Source organism: Nanorana parkeri, unplaced genomic scaffold, assembly GCF_000935625.1.
Source record: "Nanorana parkeri isolate BGI_ZX_2015 unplaced genomic scaffold, ASM93562v1 scaffold1379, whole genome shotgun sequence".
Lineage (NCBI taxonomy): Eukaryota > Metazoa > Chordata > Amphibia > Anura > Dicroglossidae > Nanorana > Nanorana parkeri.
The window spans coordinates 205,080-222,849 of NW_017307647.1; the positions used below are offsets into that span (position 1 = coordinate 205,080).

The 17,770-nt window shown below is 46.5% G+C and overlaps 1 protein-coding gene across 1 annotated transcript in view; it reads left to right on the forward strand.

The window, feature by feature from the left end:
* Window positions 1–17,770, forward strand: part of CUNH20orf27 (chromosome unknown C20orf27 homolog) — a 44,665-nt gene that overhangs the window by 11,193 nt on the left and 15,702 nt on the right. Inside the window, exon 3 of the mRNA XM_018569677.1 lies at window positions 6,543–6,681. Within this exon, the coding sequence (XP_018425179.1) occupies window positions 6,543–6,681 (139 nt within the window). The remainder of the gene's footprint in view (window positions 1–6,542; window positions 6,682–17,770) is intronic.

The following is a 17,770-nucleotide window of genomic DNA, read 5'->3' on the forward strand; positions in this document are numbered from 1 at the left end:
TACTGCTGAAATGGATCTGAACCACAACTGGGTTCACACAAGATGTCTGCTGCTGTTCCTAATTATGTTGTGTTCGGTGCACCAGAGAAATCACAAAATCACAAGGTTTATGACTCATCTAATTTATTCAGGGCGGTCTCTCTCTCCTTTATACACGGATAACAGGAGAGTGCTCGTCACACATATGCCCACATCTGTTATCTCTAAATGTCTTGTACTATTGGGCAAACTAGAGGGGCTGTTAGTTAAAGTTTTGTGTCTCTCGCTAATTGGTTAGTCAAAGATATCTTCTGCCTGTAGATTCCTCCCTCGGCATTCCTTTCATGTATCCTCGGCGCGCTCCCGAATACAGGTTATATCTCTTGGTTACGCATAGCAACGCTAAAAAGCTGAGTAAGGAAAGTCGCAAAGCTAGGAAGCAAATGAAACAAATTTAAAACATAGAAAAGGACATTTTCTTGATATGATCCATATTCCTTCACACCCCCCCACATATAAAATAATTAAAACACTCCACCTTCTCCTTATTAACCCCCCACACACAAACTAATAATACACTCCCCTCCCCGCGAGCCCCCTCACCTGGTCACGGCTTTGCAGGGAGGAGGCTTGAGGAGGATCGTTATCTGGGTGTGATTAGTGAGGTCTGCGGACCTCACTAATACATGCCTGCTTTCGGCCGGAGCTCAGAACTGTCAGAGGTCCGGCTGAAGGAAGCCGGAGCCGACAGGAGCAGCTCTGCGGTCTGCATCTGACACAGATGCAGACCGTGGAGCTTCTCCCGCAAGTCAGGTACGCGGTCTGTGATCGCGTGCCTGACATGTCTGCTGGCCACATAGTACCGGCTCGCGGGCCGCTGTTGGTCCGCGGACCGGTACTTGGAGACCCAAATTTCCACTTTTGAGCCCTGGTGTAGTCCAATGCAATAGAAGCGATACTGTAGATCAAATTGCTGAAAACCGTTAATTCTGGTTCTGATAGAAAGGTGTCTGAAAACACAGAGGATTGTGGTTTGTTGCATAGGGGGCTGTATAGCTGCAGACCAGTCATGGTGTCCATGCTGACCAGCTTCCACCGCCAAAAACACCTACAATAGGCATGTGAGCTTCAGAACTGGACCACGGATCAATGGAAGAAGGTGACCTGGTCTGATGAATCACGTTTTCATTTACATCATGTGGATGGCCGAGTGCGTGTGTGTCACTTACCTGGGGAAGAGATGGCACCAGGATGTAATATGGGAAGAAGACAAGCCGTAGGGGCAGTGTAATGCTTTGTTTGAAGAATGGTTTGAGGAACACAATGAGTTTGAGGTGATGACTTGGCCTCCAAATTCTCCAGATCTCAATCCAATTGAGCATCTGTGGGATGTGCTGGAAAAACAAGTCCGACCCAAGGAGGCCGATCACCTCACAACTTGCAGGACTTGAAGGATCTGCTGCTGACTTCTTGGTGGTACCTTCAGAGGTCTAATGGAGTCCATGCCTTGATGGGTCAGGGCTGTTTTGGTGGCAAAAGGGGGACCTGCTGAATGTTAGGTGGGTGGTCTTAATGTTATGGCTGATAGGATTATACTAGTCTATAATCCAATTATGCCATGGTGATCCACTTACAGCCAGTCCTACTTTGGCTACGAAAAAAGGATTAAAAAAAAACAAAAAAAAAAAACATCAAATTAACTTTCCTACATTCCGCTCTGAAACCTGTGCTGGAACATTTTTTCTATTTGCTATACTTGACCATACTTGAATTTTTTTTTTTCTCTATTTTTGCTTAAAAAAAAAATTACTGTTCAGATGTTGGTGAAATTCTGTATTTCCTCCACGAAGAAAAATAGGTTTTTCAGCTTCCCTTCCTAGGAAGTAAATTGCCCCATGTTTAGGAGAGTGTGACATTTTTTTTCTAGATTTGTTTTGAGTAAGAAAAATGTTGAAATGTTATTTTTGTCCTTCCATGTCAAGGAGCAGCTTTATAAATGGAAGGAAGTGTCGGGATTAATGCTTCCAAAGACAGAAGGGGGTGTTTTGAACCAAAATATTTACACAAAATATGGTTCTGAGCCACCAGGTGGAACAGGACACCACACCCCTTAATTAAATTGAAGCAAAAAACAGAGAAAGTGGGTCTTTTAAGGTGCCACTCTAAGCATGGAGAACATATAATTCTTACGCATATAACTCTTAGAAATTCATTTTTATTTTACTTACTTAATAAATACCGATAAAGGGCCAATGTATAAGCCCATTGGTTTCACATCCACATCAATTTCCTAAACCTAATACAATCTGAAATCACCATAGGCATAAAGCCTCCCTGGACCACACGGCCACATTCTAGGCATCAGCAGGTAGTCACCATTTATAATATTAATAAATAATAATTGTTGAACCAAAATATGTTTTTTGGTAAACAATCGGCTCTCTTTTCGAGACCCCGCTATGTATTAGTTTGCACTGATTGGTTCTGAAAGTTCTGTTTCATGTGTCCATGCTTGCTCCGCAATATGCTGGCATTGGACGGTTTTCTTCTGGCCGTGTAGGCTCTGATTTGTCTTTATTGGTCCAGGCTAGAGGTCGCTCTTCGGGTCTCTTGAGCTGGAATGGTTGGCTTTGTGTCAGGAAGTCCATTATTGGAGACCATCTGGAGCTTGTTGGGTTGAAGGGTCGTTGGCAGAGGATGACGGTGGGAGGTTTTCAGACGCATACGATGGAGAATTTCCACTGGAATATTATCTGCGGATAAGATCAGCCACGATGGGGGAGTGGGCATTAATGTGGCAGATGAGGTTTAATGTCGATAAATGCAAAGTAATGCACTTTGGAATTAAAAATAAACAAATGGGTTATACAATTATGGGTATGCCGCTAGGGAAGTCAGAAATGGAGAAGGATTTGGGGGTCATTGTAGACCACAAACTGAAAGGTAGTTTGCAGTGCCAGGCTGCTGTAAACAAAGCTAGCAGGGTCTTGTCCTGTATTAAAAAGGGGATGTATTGCAGGGACAAGAATAAGTGTTTACATTCACCATAGGGGCCTATTTATTGATCCACACCGGTCATAAAGCTGGGAAATTCAGACTGAGCATATCTTTGCCAAAACAAAAACAGATGGGAGACCAGACTCGCTGCGTGTGATGGGGGAAACATTCCATTGTTTTATTTAGCATGAAGTAGTGTACAAGGGATGAATAATGATTCATGGGAGCAATTGTCACACAACATGTGACAAAAGCATGCGAACCCATGAAATGCTCAGCACGCTACTCCATGCTGACTTGGGGCTTGTTCACACGATTTGCCGGTGCGGATCTGCAGACGCGGTGCTATGCATGCAGTGCGTTTTTTACGTGTTTTTTTTTTTTTTTTTTTTACCGCGGTCCGGACGCTGACGGTTCATTTATATTTTATTTTTTAAGCCGTGGTGCTGTCAGTGTGCAGATTCCTCCTCCTGAGGTCACTTCCGCCCTCTCGTAGCAACCACTTCCCTTTTGTGTATGTAAAGCTGGTGATCAGACATGTCGCAGGCATGGTGTTGGTGCTGGTTACAGCAATCTGCAGAGAACGAGCTCGCAGGAGTTTTTTTTTTTTTTTTTTGATTAGCTGCAGTGCAGCGCGTTTTCGTTGCGTTTTTGATGCGTTCGTGTGTTTCCGGACGAGACAAAATGTGACATGCAGTTTTTTTTTCTGTCCGGACCTGAACGGACTGCGCACGTGAGAACTGTAGCCCATAAAACACATAGGGAGACATTGGGATGCATTTTTTAGTGCAGGAGCGTACGGAATATGGTCAGGACAGAATCCGGACGTCGTGTGAACAAGCCCTTAAAGAATGAGATCTTTTCACGCATGAAAGGCTGTAGGTTTACCCATTAATCTGATTTTTGGGCCTCCATACACTGATTGTAGAGCAGCTATGTGAGATTTTAGGGTGGTGCAAATTTTTGAAAATTTTCAGAGGATAAAATAGTTAAACCTTTAAAGGAGAACTATGAGGTGAGTGCTTTTCACTCACCTCATAGTTCTAGCCGACCTGTGACAATGAGACTGTCACAGGTCGGCTCAGTAGATCGGGAGGTGAGAGAACACATACCGCCGTTCGCTCACCTCTCGATCCTGTCACGGCTCTCTGCCGTGACAGGGGAGGGGCTGGATTCCCCCCTCCCCGCTCCGATCCGCCAGCGCTGACTGGCGGAACGGGAGGGGGCGGGTACAGCTGGCTTTGCCTCTAGATAGGCAGAGCCAGCTGTCAGTCACGCAGCTGGGCGGATCCCGGCATAATTGTCGGGATCCGCTGCGGCGTCTCGCGGTATACTGGCCCTAGCGTGACGGGAGGACTAGCGTCCTCCCCGTTACCCTAAGGAGAACTATGGGGAAAAGCCCTAACCCCATTGTTCTCCCTTTTTAAATATAAATTGTTCTGTTTTTTGTTTCCTTAAATTTTGTAGACATTTACAGTGGCAGCTTTGTAATTTGACAATATTGTTAGTATCTATAGTCCCAATGCTGCTGCGGTATCATAGAGGCATGTGATGCCGCGAAGGCCTGAGACGGCAGCCGCCACAGCTGTTGATACATTTTATGTATGAACATAACGACCATCCACCAGTGAACGGCAATACTTTCCAGGAGACGCTGCAGTTGTGCAGAAGCGAGCAAACTTCAAGGTTTTCAGGCGCCGGTACCTTGTCCCTACCACGCTGTTGATCATTTTTCCGGATGTTTCCCCGTTTATGTTTTGGAGGCTGCTCAGACCCGGGCACCATGTATGGCACTTGGCGGCTCTGTCCTCCCCTTTGCCCATTCTGGATCAGAGTATTTGCATTGATTTATCGAGTGACACTCTATCCCCTCGGTGACGAAAGCCTCTGATAAATTGATTACTTTTATGTTTATCTGTTGCCAAAGCCTGGAAGACGGCCAAGGTGTCCTTCGCATATTTCAAGTGTAAACTGTCTTGGGTAATGACTCGTGTAAAACTGACGTGCCTATTGCAGGATAAACGCAAACAAATTGCTGATGTCTGGGACCCACAGATGACATGTAGGATTGCGAGATGTTTCTTAATATACCTTTTTGATTGCATTTAAGTGGAAGGACAACAACCTTGGAACCTTTTTTCTTATCATTTTCTCTTCTGCACTGGTTCTTCAATCCGCTTTTTACCAACCTTTGACCTCACTATTCCTGCGCCTCGGGGGTGGGGGGGGGATGGTTGCGCCATGTTACTTTAACTCTCTAAAGGTGCCCATACACTGCACGATTCTCGTGCGATAATCATGCAGTGTATGGAAGGTGTGCGACCGTTTCTAATGTGCGGTCGCACTACTTTTTTGTATATCGAGCATGTTGGAAAACCAGCCGAGAATCGTACGATTTTCGGCTGTTTTTTTTTAACATGATCGAGAGATGACTGCCGAACGGGCCGGTGTGCTGCCCGTTCAGCATTGCAGTCATCGGAAGCCCGCCCCTCAGGGGGTGGGTTTACGATGATCGCAGGTACGATCTGCCTGTCCAAGATGGGCAGATCGTACGTTTTTTTTTATTACTTTACAACCCTGGCAAGACAAGTCTTGCCAGGGTTGTAAAGTGTATGGCCACCTTTACTCTGTTATGTTTGGGACTGGCTCCTTCTGCTTTATGGCACTTCCGTGGACCTTTCCTTGGTGCTTGAGGCCTCAGTAGCTTTGCTTATTATTATTATTATTTATTATCTGGGCTTTTATTTTATTTTTTTAAAACAATATTTATTGAGGTTGAGGGCTGTCTTCCTGGATTATTATTTGATATTGGTCGGGTTTTTCTGATTTTATACTTGTATACTGCTAATTGTTACGTACTTTTGTTTTCCTTACAAATCAATAAAAAAAACTTTGAAAAAACAAAAGGAAAACTTTAAGGCTGGGTTCACACCTATGCGGATTGAATATGCGTGTTTGTCGCGCGGTTCGCGTTGCGTGTTTTTACTGCGATTCGCTGTAAACTCGCGTTTCCAAGGGCTAGTTGGCTGTTTCCCAATGGAAACGCCCGACCAAAACGCCCCAAAGAAGTACATGTACTTCTTTGGGCGTAGGGCGGTTTCCCGCGCGTTTGTACTCGCGGAAAAACACCCAGATGGGAACCAATGAACATTGAAAATAATGGCATTTCCCTGTTTGAGCGTTTTTCCACGAGTACGAAAGCGCGGAAAAACGCCTAGGTGGGAACCGGGCCTAAATTTGGGGAAACTGTATCGTTACAACTGTCAAGGGCAGGAATTCACCTCACTTTGTAGATACTGACCTAACAATTCACCCTGCTGTGGCCTGCACCCTAGTACTTGGATCGGAACTCCGGCCACAAGCGTGGGATAAAAAAAAAAAAGGTTGGAGTTCATCTTTAACTCGCATTAATAACGTGCATCTCCACGATATATTGTCACTTTCACATGTATGTTATGTGTTTGGTGAAGAAGCAGGCCAGCTGCAGCAAGCCCACTAGTCCCTCTGCACAGGCCAGAAAGAAGGAAGGGATTTTATTGACGCCTTTTCTCCTTGTGATCCTACAGGTCGGCTTTCTGAAGATTTTGCACAAGTACGAAATCACCTTCAATTTGCCTTTAAATCAGAAGCTGGGGAGGAACATTTGTGCGGTACCGCTACCGAACCTGAACCTCAAAGCGACCAACATCACCGCCTCGTCGGAAGGTGAGACCATCCGTTGTTCTTCAGTGTGGACTTGGAGGGTTTTCACTGAAAGGGCCCCCGTGTGTGTGTGTGTGTGTGTGTGTGTGTGTGTTTATACCATTTGGTTTGGGGTCCAAGCTTCAGTGGTGGTTGAAATCCACCTCCCTGTTCCACTATGTGGTAAAGGAATGTGGCCAAGGACTGTTGGGGAATTACCAGTTTATTTGGGGTGTCTTCATAGACGGACATCTTATGGGGTGGCAGGATTTTGGAAAGGGAACTACTATTGGTTGAACAGAAGATGGTTGGACAGCGGGAATTATCTAAAGCTAGTATTTCAAGTACCATTACCTTCTCGTAGTGGTGGTTGACCTTTAAATCTGCATAGCCAGTTCAGAACACTGGTCCGTTTTTGAAGTGAGTCGCTTCTTTTAATCGTTCTTGTTAATTGCAAGTAAAAGAATATCTAAACCCAACAAAAATGTAAGATGTTGTAGCTTAGCAGGACTTGGCTAAGATGGCTGCGTTCGTTTTCTTCTTTCTATTTTCACCTGACGTACATCTTGTTCTAGTGGGCAAAGCTCAATCATCACACTAACTATGGTGTTCTTGGGTTTGAATATCCTTCAAGGTGGTTTGGTTGGTCGGTTGGTTGGTTTTCTTTGTTCTTTCTATTTTCACCTAACACACTTCCTGTCCTAGTGTGGGAATGCTCAATCATCATGTAACTATGCAGGGAGCCATGGTTGTCAGTAGGCAGCACTCCTGATTTTGGACTACAAACATGTCTTCCTCCTCTTTTACATGGGGTTTGGGTGGCAAAGTAATATAGTAGTTTGGCAAAGATAATTTCTGTTTGAGTTCAACTCCTAAGTGACAAGCACACTGCAAGTCTGGTCAAGTCAACATGTATTTTCTGTACTTACTGAAAATGCAGAGAAATGGCACTATACGTGGTCTGCTGTGGCCTTTGTTGGCTAGAAAACCTTGTGTAACCCATAAAACCTGGTTTGTCTTTGTGTGTCTATGGGCTCAACTCCCTCTAAATTTCGGATCCGGCCTTCTCACCAACATGCCCCTGTTCAGTGATGGGGGGGCCTTGTTGACCAGTAGCCCTAATTGCCCTTGAGTGTCTGATTTGATGTGCTTGTAAGACCAGGATGTAGCCACCCCTCCTTCCAGGAAAGGTTGTCTGATCCTGTTACCTCTTCTGTGTTACAAATGAAGAAGAAAGTGTTAAACGTGTAGGTAGCTGAGCAACATCTCATCGTAAACCATCTTCCTTCTTCCCCTGGACCTCTTCTTCTTTAATGGTTCCAGTTGGGACATTAGGCAAAGGTCTGATGCATCACAATGTGTGTAGAACATCTGTCTCCTGACACTGCAGGAATGGTGTTATACGGTACATTGACTTTGCAATGTCTGCCAATAACTCCCTCTGGAGTCGCCTTCTGCTGCTCTGACTCTGCCGTACCTCGCAGCTTTTACCGCCGCCCGGGTCTTATCTCTGCGGAGCTGTTACGGAATCGAAGATGGCATCCTCCAGGGTGAGGGGTTTATACAGAGGCCAGGAGGAACGTTCTACAGAGGATGTAGGGTGTTCATTGTGACATCTCTGTAGATTGCCCAAGATGGCTTTTGTGTGCATGAAGGTGATCCCGAGGCTTTTCAATGTGATCTATATATTTGTGTTTGAAATGATATCATTTAGAACTTCTATATATAACTTGTCGAACTTTTTCATTGTACATGACCTTGATCGGTCTTAAAGTGAACCCGTGCTTTGTCTGAATCTATTTTTCTTTCTTTTTCTCCCCTGCTGCTCTGTTTGCATGTGCAAGCTTCAGAGCTGTCACAGGGCTGAGCATTCTCACCATGTGATTGGGCCGGGCCAATCACCAAGCATAATTGGTTTCACATGGTAGTAGGGGAGTGACTCGTGTTTCTCCATACACATAGGTACCGGGAATTTCCCAGCAGTGAAAGATTGGTGAAGGAGGGGTGGAAGTATAAGGAGGCTGAGCAATGAAAGGAGAACTATGTGGTTAGGGCTTTTCCCCATAGTTCTCCTTAGGGTAATGGGAGGACACAAACTAGCGTCTTCCCGTCACCCTAGGCTCAGTATACCGCGAGCTACAACTCGCGGTATACTGAGACGCCGCAGCTGAAGTGGATCCCGACAATTGTGCCGGAATCTATCTAGAGGCAGAGCCAGCTGTACCCTCCCCCGTCCGTTCCGCCAGTCAGAGCTGGCGGATTGGAGGGGAGGATCCAGCCCCTCCCCTGTCACGGCAGAGAGCCGTGACAGGATGGATAGGTGAGCGAACGCCGGTATGTGTTCGCTCACTTCCCGATCTACTGAGCTGACCTGTGACAGTCTCATTGTCACAGGTCGGCTAGAACTATGAGGTGAGTGAAAAGCACTCACCACATAGTTCTCTAAGAGAAAAGCATAAGTTTAGTTTAATAAAGAGGCCTTGTTGCCTGGTTGTTATACCGGCCCACTCTCTCCTTCCTGAGCTGGAACAAGCATGCAGCTCAGGCAAGTCATACAGATTTCTCAAATCTTGGCTGCAATGCTTGCTTACGTATCGAGACCAATAGGGTCAGCTTGACGGCCAGGAAAAACAATGCATTGTCGGGCGTTTCTGTGGTGCCAGTTACTTTAAATGGCGGGCACCTTTAAAGCGGACCATCTACTACTGTGGCAGAAGGGTGCCATCATCCTCCTTCCAGCCAGATCTCAGGATCTTGAGTAGCCCAAGAGGAAATGATCCTGCACTGTGCTGAGTTTTGGGCTAGTGGCTATTCCCTGAGATCTTGTTGACAGGGGGATGAAGTCACCGCCTTCACCATGGAAGTTGGAGAAAGGTGAATATATTTCTTTCTTGCCCCCCCACCGTTGATCTTCTGCAGTTTTTTAGGAAGGCGGGGAGGACACCTTGAAGCCTTTTTGGGAGGTTGGGAGAGCACTTTGAAGCCTTTTCAAGTGGCGGGCTCCTTTTTGAAGCTTTTTCGTGAAGCGGGTAGGGCTCCTTGAAGCTTTTTCGTGAGGCTGGGAGGCCTCCTTGAAGCCTTTTCGGGAGGCAAGGAGGGCACTTTGAAGCCTTTTAAGATGGCGAGAAAGGGACCTTGAAGCCTTAAATGGAGGTGAGGAGGGCAAATTGAAGCCTTTTTGGGAGGCGAGGAAGGCACCTTTTTAAATATGAGCTTTGCTTGATGTGGCTTGAAGTGCTATAAGATGCCCACATGCTGCCACTCTCCTTCTGTAGAGCAGTTTGGGACCGGATTGCTTACCCTTCTACCCGCCACCTGGAAATGTTTCTATTGGTTAGCAGTGCCACCTATCTCGGTGATCGGTAGCCGGGCAAGCGTGGGCGCAAACTGCATTATTGAGGGTCCTCAGGATGCTGAACTGGGAATCTGGAGGCGCCGGATTTTAAGTTCCACTGTAGAAATATTTCCCCTACACTGCTTTAAAGAGACCCTGTCACCAACCCAATAAAACTGCGGGTGAAAGCACAGGAAGATCGAGTCATTCACATGCAGTGTTTTATCCTTTTCAATAAATTATTTTTTTAATTCACCTGCCATGTGACTCCTCCCCCATTGTAATCAGACGTTGCATTAAGTCACGTCGGAGCTGCCATCCAGGGAAGTTCACTGGCAGATGCTGTGAATGTTCGGCAGAGCCGGGAAGGACAGAACAGAGGTAAAGGGCACTTAAGGTAACAAGATCACATAGTGCGCAGCAGACATTTATTAGTCTTCTGTATCCGTTTAATGAGAGCTGACCTTTCATATTTCATCAATTCTCTGTCTGTGTAGTTTTCAGTTAATCTGTGGGAGAGACGTATCTGCTCCTGACCTGTGGAGCTTTCCCCTTTGTAGTGTAGCACGGTGATTGGTCTTTACTCTTGGCTACAGGCATGCATGTCACCGCTCTGTGATGGGATAGGCTGCATTCTCAGTGATGTCACCGCTCTCTAGTAAATGGATAGGCTGCATTCTCAGTGATGTCACCTGTCTCTAGTGAATGGATAGGCTGCATTCTCAGTGATGTCACCGCTCTCTAGTGAAGGGATAGGCTGCATTCTCAGTGATGTCACCGCTCTCTAGTGATGGGATAGGCTGCATTCTCAGTGATGTCACCGCTCTCTAGTGAATGGATAGGCTGCATTCTCAGTGATGTCACCGGTCTCTAGTGAAGGGATAGACTGCATTCTCAGTGATGTCACCGCTCTCTAGTGAATGGATAGGCTGCATTCTCGGTGATGTCATAGGATGCATTCTGAATGTAATATATGGATAGATGCTTTCATAGAGTAAGACCAATATTTGCTTCCAGAATACAGATCTTTGAATACAGTCTACCTCCTCTGTGTATGGACAGACTGTTGCGCGCATGCCCCCCCCCCCGGGGTATAATCTGCTTCTACATTCCGTGCTGATCTGCTGGGTTTGCATTGCTCGGGCTGTGACCGGTTTTCTGTATCACTATTGGGAGAAGTAACCACAAAGGTCTCGGGGGGATTACCGGAGAACATAGAAGACATAAACCCCATTCTAGGAGGATTTATAAAGTGTACCTGTCTAATGCAGCTATAAAGCGGTACGAACCCCACGCCTGAATAGCGGACTCTTTCCAGTCCTGCTTGTTAGGAGGTGTTCTGTAGTCCTAACCTAGTGCAACTTTGCAAAGATCCAGTACAGTGAGTGAGAGCAAAGGAAGGGGGGGGGGGGGGGGAGAATCGGAAGAATGAAAAGGAATGCAGCCTCCACAGGCTAAGCAGCAATATATTACATTTCCTCTTGGGTTTAGATCTGCTTTATTTTTCTCGTGCAGCCGACTGCCCTGCTTGCCACTTCCACATGCCTACTAGTAGGGATGCACAGATATCGTTTTTTCGGTATTGAGTATGAGTACCGAATAATTTTTTTTCAGTACTCACCAATACCGATATTGGAAGTCCTATTAAGGAAGCCGGGCAGCATGTAATGACTCGCCACTCGGCTTCCCAATTAGCAGGGAAGCCGTCTCCATGCTCCATCACCAGGTGATAAAGAAGCATGGAGCCAGCTTTGTGGGCAATCGGGAAGCTGGGGGGCAGGTAATGACTTGCCGTCCGGCTTCGTGGTTGGCCAGCTTCCCGACCAATCAGGAACCCGGACGGCCAGTCATTACACGCTGCCTGGCTTCCTGATTGGCCGGGAAGGCAGCTCCATGCTCCCTCGTCGCCAAATGACGGAGCGTGGAGCCAGCTTCCCGGCCACTTGGGAAGCCGGGCAGTGTTTAATGACTCGCCACCCAGCTTCCTGATACCGGAAGTTCTGGTATCGGGAGCATTTGGGCCGGTAAGAGTACTCCTCCCAAATACTCGGTATTGATACCGATTTTATTAGTATCGGTGCATCCCTGGTTAGATGCGATGCAGACGTTCACGTGATATCAAATCATTACATTCCAGATTAATGTATTCCGTTTTATCCGTTTTGGGCCATTTGCAGGGACGGGCCGCGGATCTTGTAGAACGGATCGGGCCGCGGATCTTGTAGAACGGATCGGGCCGCGGATCTTGTAGAACGGATCGGGCCGCGGATCTTGTAGAATGGATCGGCCCGTCTGCTTCTATTATTGGAATGGTAAATCTTCCTGTAATGGGAGCAGCTCTGGCCCGCGACATCTTCTGCATTCAGAATCCGTTCTGTGATTAGGGAAGAATGAGCAATGTTTTTTCTGTGACCGGAAAGCTATAGTAATCTGTTGATTCTGAACTCCAGGCAGATAGAAAGGGGCAAATTAATGGAGCTCTGTGTTTTATTAATCAATTATTATTTTTTTAAATGCAAGCTGTGTACCTGATTCTGATCTCGGCCTCTTGCAGACCATATACAGCAGAGCTCAGAGTAGGGGGATAAACAGCACAAGGAGCCAACAAGGAACATGCTGATAGGAGGAAAGAGCTGATGACTGATAAGGCCATCAGAGATGAGAAGATAGGTCACCAGCACTTCAAAATGCAAAGAAAATATTGTTTTCTTGTAAATAACGATGTTTCAGGGTCGCGCAGGGTCCCTTCCACAAGGCGACAGTGTCTTGGTCGCTGTGTTTCCTTCTGTGGCGGCCACTTTGATCACTTGTCTTATCTACACCGGTCACAACACTGTATAGTGTGCAGCAGGCACTTCCAGCAATAGATGAACTCGTCGGTCTACTGCTTCTTTTCACTGTCCAGTTGCAGGCTGGGGGAGGGACAAGACCTTCGGGTGTTACTTAACTGCAGCAGAGAAAATGTAGGTCGTCTTCTCTTCCTGACTGCTGCGTGCCAGGGCTGTGTAAATCTCTGAACTGGATAGACGTAAAGAGAAATCCTTTGGCATGTAAACTGCTCTCATATGTATTTTCATCCGTGTATTAAAGTATTATTACCTGGAGTTGAAGTTCGGGTGCAAAAACTTTCATTGAGTCCTGGTTCACACCTAGGCGTATTGCATATGCGCGTCTGTCGCGCGTTTTTTTTAACCGGTAAAAAAAATCGCGTGACAAACGTGCGTTTCCGAGGGCTACTTGGCTGTATCCCAATGGAAACGCGCAACAAAAACGGCCCAAAGTAGTAGATGTACCTTTTCAGGCGCGGGACGTTTTGTAGCGCGTTAGGGACGGGCTGAAATACGGCAAGGTGTGAACCAGACCCATTGAAAACAATGGGATTTTCATGTTTGAGCGTTTTGTAGAGCGTTTGTCGAGCGTAGAACGCGCTACAAAACGTTCAGGTGTGAACGAGGGCTTAAAGATATATTCCTCAATAGCTTTCATGGATGTAAATCTACTTTGTGTGCACCGAATACCAGATATTGATGTCCAGGATGTGGACAGGCCATCGAGGACCTTGCGTATGATGCAGGACCACTGTCCTTGGGATTGCACGTTGTGTCCCATTTCATGGCGACCTGCCATTAGAGCGGCATGGTTGCCCTCCACGCGGATATTCTGCTTCAGCCCCCTCTGTGGAAGTGTGTGCGCATGTTAATGACACTTGTTAGGCTGCTCAGATGCAGAGGATGGATGTTGGTCTGCGGGGAGCGTTGGCCGCAGGCTGCAGGAATGCCAATTTGTCATATGAAGGGAGTTTTGTCCATATGAGGAAATGTGCGGAGCACGGCCAAGCCTTTGTTCTGTGTATTGCTCAATGACTCCTGCTGGCCAAACGCATGCATGGAAACCGGTGTTACCTTCCCGAATCATTATCATTCAGTTCAGACAGTCTTGGAATTCCTAATGTGCTATAAAGCCAGAGAGCAACCTAATTGGCTCATCTCGGAACCTCCCACTATGTCTGATAGGTCGGGGACCGATTTCGAGCAGTTATAATATCGAGTTTCTTTTCATTCAGGTTCATAGGGTTATGCTGCTACCACCTTTAGGAGTTCGGACACTCCTCGGAGTCATCCTTTACTCCTTCAGGGGTGGCTCCCTTCTCCTTTTTCTCCAGAGAGAACTTCTCCGTTGGGTTTATGGAGCCATGTTCATTGTCTCAGAACTCCGGTGCCACAAGCGTGCATCCACATTCTCTCCTTCAGAGTCCATTTCTGATGTCCCTTTAGCTACATCTGTATGGTCAGCAGAGGACAATAAGGAATGTCTCCAAGCGATGCTTGATGACTTGGTACATGACGATGGTCCAGATCTTCTTCTGTCCCACAACAGCTTCTTGATTATTGGGTTTTACTGGACCAGCTGTTGAAGGCCAACTCTTGAAGGATAGAAGCTTACCTGATTTGTTTATCCCTGCTCCCCTCAAAGCTATGAAGTTGGCTTCTCACAAAGTGCACATGGAAGACATATTTCTCCTGGTGCAAGACCGGATGTTTCCATCCCAGCAAGTACTCCATGAGACAAATCCAGTCTTTTCCCCGGTCTGGTCTGGATCAAGTTTCACCTTGAGTACCATCAAGGGTCAAATCAAAGGCCGCTTGCCTCACTTTAGGGTTTGCTCATTGTACAGGGTGTCTCGCACATTTCCACCTGTGCATTCCCCAGTGACTCCGCAGGCTCTTAACCTGGTTCTGTCTGTTCTCTAGGAAGGGGCCCAGCGGGGATATTCCCTGGTCTACTCTCTTGAAAGGTTGACTTTCTCGTTGCCATCACCTCTGCAAGGCGAGTTCTCAGGTGGTTGATCTAACCCTTTCTTGTGTTCCAGCGACAAGTTTCCCCCTTGAGGACCAGGTTCCACCCTTCCCTGTCAATGCTTACTCCACTAGCTGAGTTAGTGCTTTGTGGACTTTTCAACTTCGGTCATGTTTCTCAGATTTGCATTGCTGCAACGTTGTTTTGTGTTCACACATTCATTAAGTTTTACCAGGCAGATGTTCAGGTCTCCTCTGATGCCAGCTTTGGTCAAGAGGTTCTCCAGGCCGCTCGGTGACCTCTGTTGAGCCCCTTGTAAACATGGGTCTATCAGCCTGGTGTTCGATGTGTTGACCTCCCCTCAGGACTGCTTTTGGATGTCCCTATGCACTTGAATTGACTCTAACCCTTTCTCTGCCACAGCTGTTTTTGTGTTCTTATAATTCACATTTTAGGCCTTTTAGAATTACTTGGAACCCCTCAAATATATTTCCTGAAAGCAGAGATCCTGTAGAATAAAACAGAGGCAGTAGCACATTTCTGTGTCTCATGATGTTAGAGCAACTCTTAATCAAACCCCAAATTTCAGTAAGAGATGCTTTTAAGTTGGTTTTAGGTTGCCGAGTAAATAGATATTCAACATGTCCAGCTTAAAAATTGGCAAGAAACTCCGGTACCCCAAATTGTCCATAGGCGATGCTTTAAAAGCCTACACAGGTCATCAGTTTAGCGTTCACTGTGAATATTAGCCCAACACATGTTTACCGGCCCCTGGAAGCAAACTGCTGCCCCAAATTGCTTCCAGGCTGTACACAGGTAAACGGACATAGCCGTGAGGGATCCGTTGACAAGTTCCCGCTGCTGCCGATGTGTGACATAAGTCAGTGACAGTAAAATGGTTAATGTACGATGTAAAAAATCCTTTTTATTTATGATGGAAAAGGACAATTTTCAGTTGTAGTGGGAAACTTTGTATTGCATATAGGGAATGCACCGATACTAGTAACTGTATTGTTGCCGATAACAAGTATTTGAGCGAGTACACTCCGATACCTTCCCCGATACCCGAACTTCCAGTCAGAGGAAGATTTCCTCTGACCGGCAGTGCCATAGGGGAACATGTAGCCAGCCTACATTGCGATCAGGAAGCTGGGCGGCGAGTAATGGCCAGCCTCCCGGTTTCTGATTGGATGGAAAGCCGCCGTCCCAGGCAATCGGGAAGCTGGGAGGCTGGTCATTACCCACCGCCTGGTTTCCCTGATTGGCTGGGAAGCCGGTTTCCCAGCCAAGCACAATCAAGCCGGCCAGACAACATGTAGCCAGCTTCTCGGCCAATCAGATTGCCCAGGAGGCCAGATCCATGCCAGCGGAAGCATCGGTATCGACTAGTACCAAAAGCAAAGTATCAGTACTCATACTTGATACCGAAAAACCGGTATCTGTGCATCCCTAATTGCATAGACATCCCCCTAAAAATCACATTCTCAGCATCAGTATGGTGTTCCCAGTGCCAGGTTGACACAGACGGTCAACTTTACTGGTAGTAGATGGCCCAAGGCTACCGGCAAGAGTACGGCACCAAGGCTTGTAGTCGCATGATCACGAGTGGAGGTATTTACAAACCACAGAGTAGCAGCTTAGACAGGAGGAGATCCGGACCACTGTGCCCATGTGCGGGAGTTTATTCATGTGCAAGCATTGGACAGCTCTCCAATGCTGGGATAGCGGCTGCTGTGTGCACCTAGTATGTCCTGATGTAGAGTACTCTCAGTATGATGCGTTTTTGTATTCCCGATAGAACTTCTGTTCAAAGTCCGCTTTAGATTGAGCATAAGAGGTGCATGTTGATGGATGCCACATTTTTTAGGTTACGTCCGTGGACGTGACTCACGCCGCTATCTCCTCTCCTAATAAGCTAAGTGCGCCCTAATGGCTACCTTTCCTGGGCAGCCATAATCATCCATTTACCCTGATAGCAGAGGACGGAAAATTGGTTTAAGATTTGCAAACTCATTAGTGGAGCGAAGGGCTGGCAGCAAAACGCTGTATAGCTTAATTTATTCTGAGGAAAATGTTCCAACTCGGGAGGTTGGGTGGAAATGCCGCACGACGTCTGTTCATAGAAGCTTTCCAGCTTGATTCTGTTCATGTCCTGTACTGCGCTCTCTGGAAGTAACCAGGAACAGTAGAAGTGTCTGTACTCCTGTAGTATGACTTTATCCTAAAATAAATATATAAATTCTTTCTTTTACAGGTCCATTTATTTGTCTTTTTACTTAAATTTGACTGAATTTTTGCTCTAGGCATCACATATACAGGGTTACGGAGGTGGACGTTTAATGCACTTTCTAGACTCACTCCTCTAGTAAAAAGGTTCCAGCACATAGGAAGCCAAGAAAAATCTTTCACCAGGTCTGCACACCTATTGTGCCCATTATGAGGGTCTCTGACCATCCCTGTGCTGAGTTCCCATGCTTTCACACCTGATATGTCCATTATGAGGGGTTCCCACCATCCCTACATGTAGTTAAAGTCTGCACATCTGCTTTGCCCATTATGAGGTGTTTCTACTATCCTTGCACTGAGTTCCTAGTGCTAATGGACCTGCTGTGCACATTGAGGTTTTCCCACCATCCCCGCACTGAATTCCCGGGTCTGCACACCCGCTGTGCCCATTATGAGGAGCTCCCATCATCCCTGTGCTGAGTTCCCGGGTCTACACACCTGTGTCCATTTTGAGGGGTTCCCCCCCCACATCTGTTTTGCCCATTAAAGGGGATTTCTACATTTTTGTTTGACTTCCATTTTTATATATTATGGAGGAGCGTAACACACAGGTGGGAGGGAACAGAATTGGGGAATTAATGGCAGGGAGATTTCACATTTGGCGCATCCAAGACTTAGAATACAGAAGCTGATCCTTTTGTGTGTGTGTGTGTATGTATGTATGTATGTATGTATGTATGTAAATATATATATATA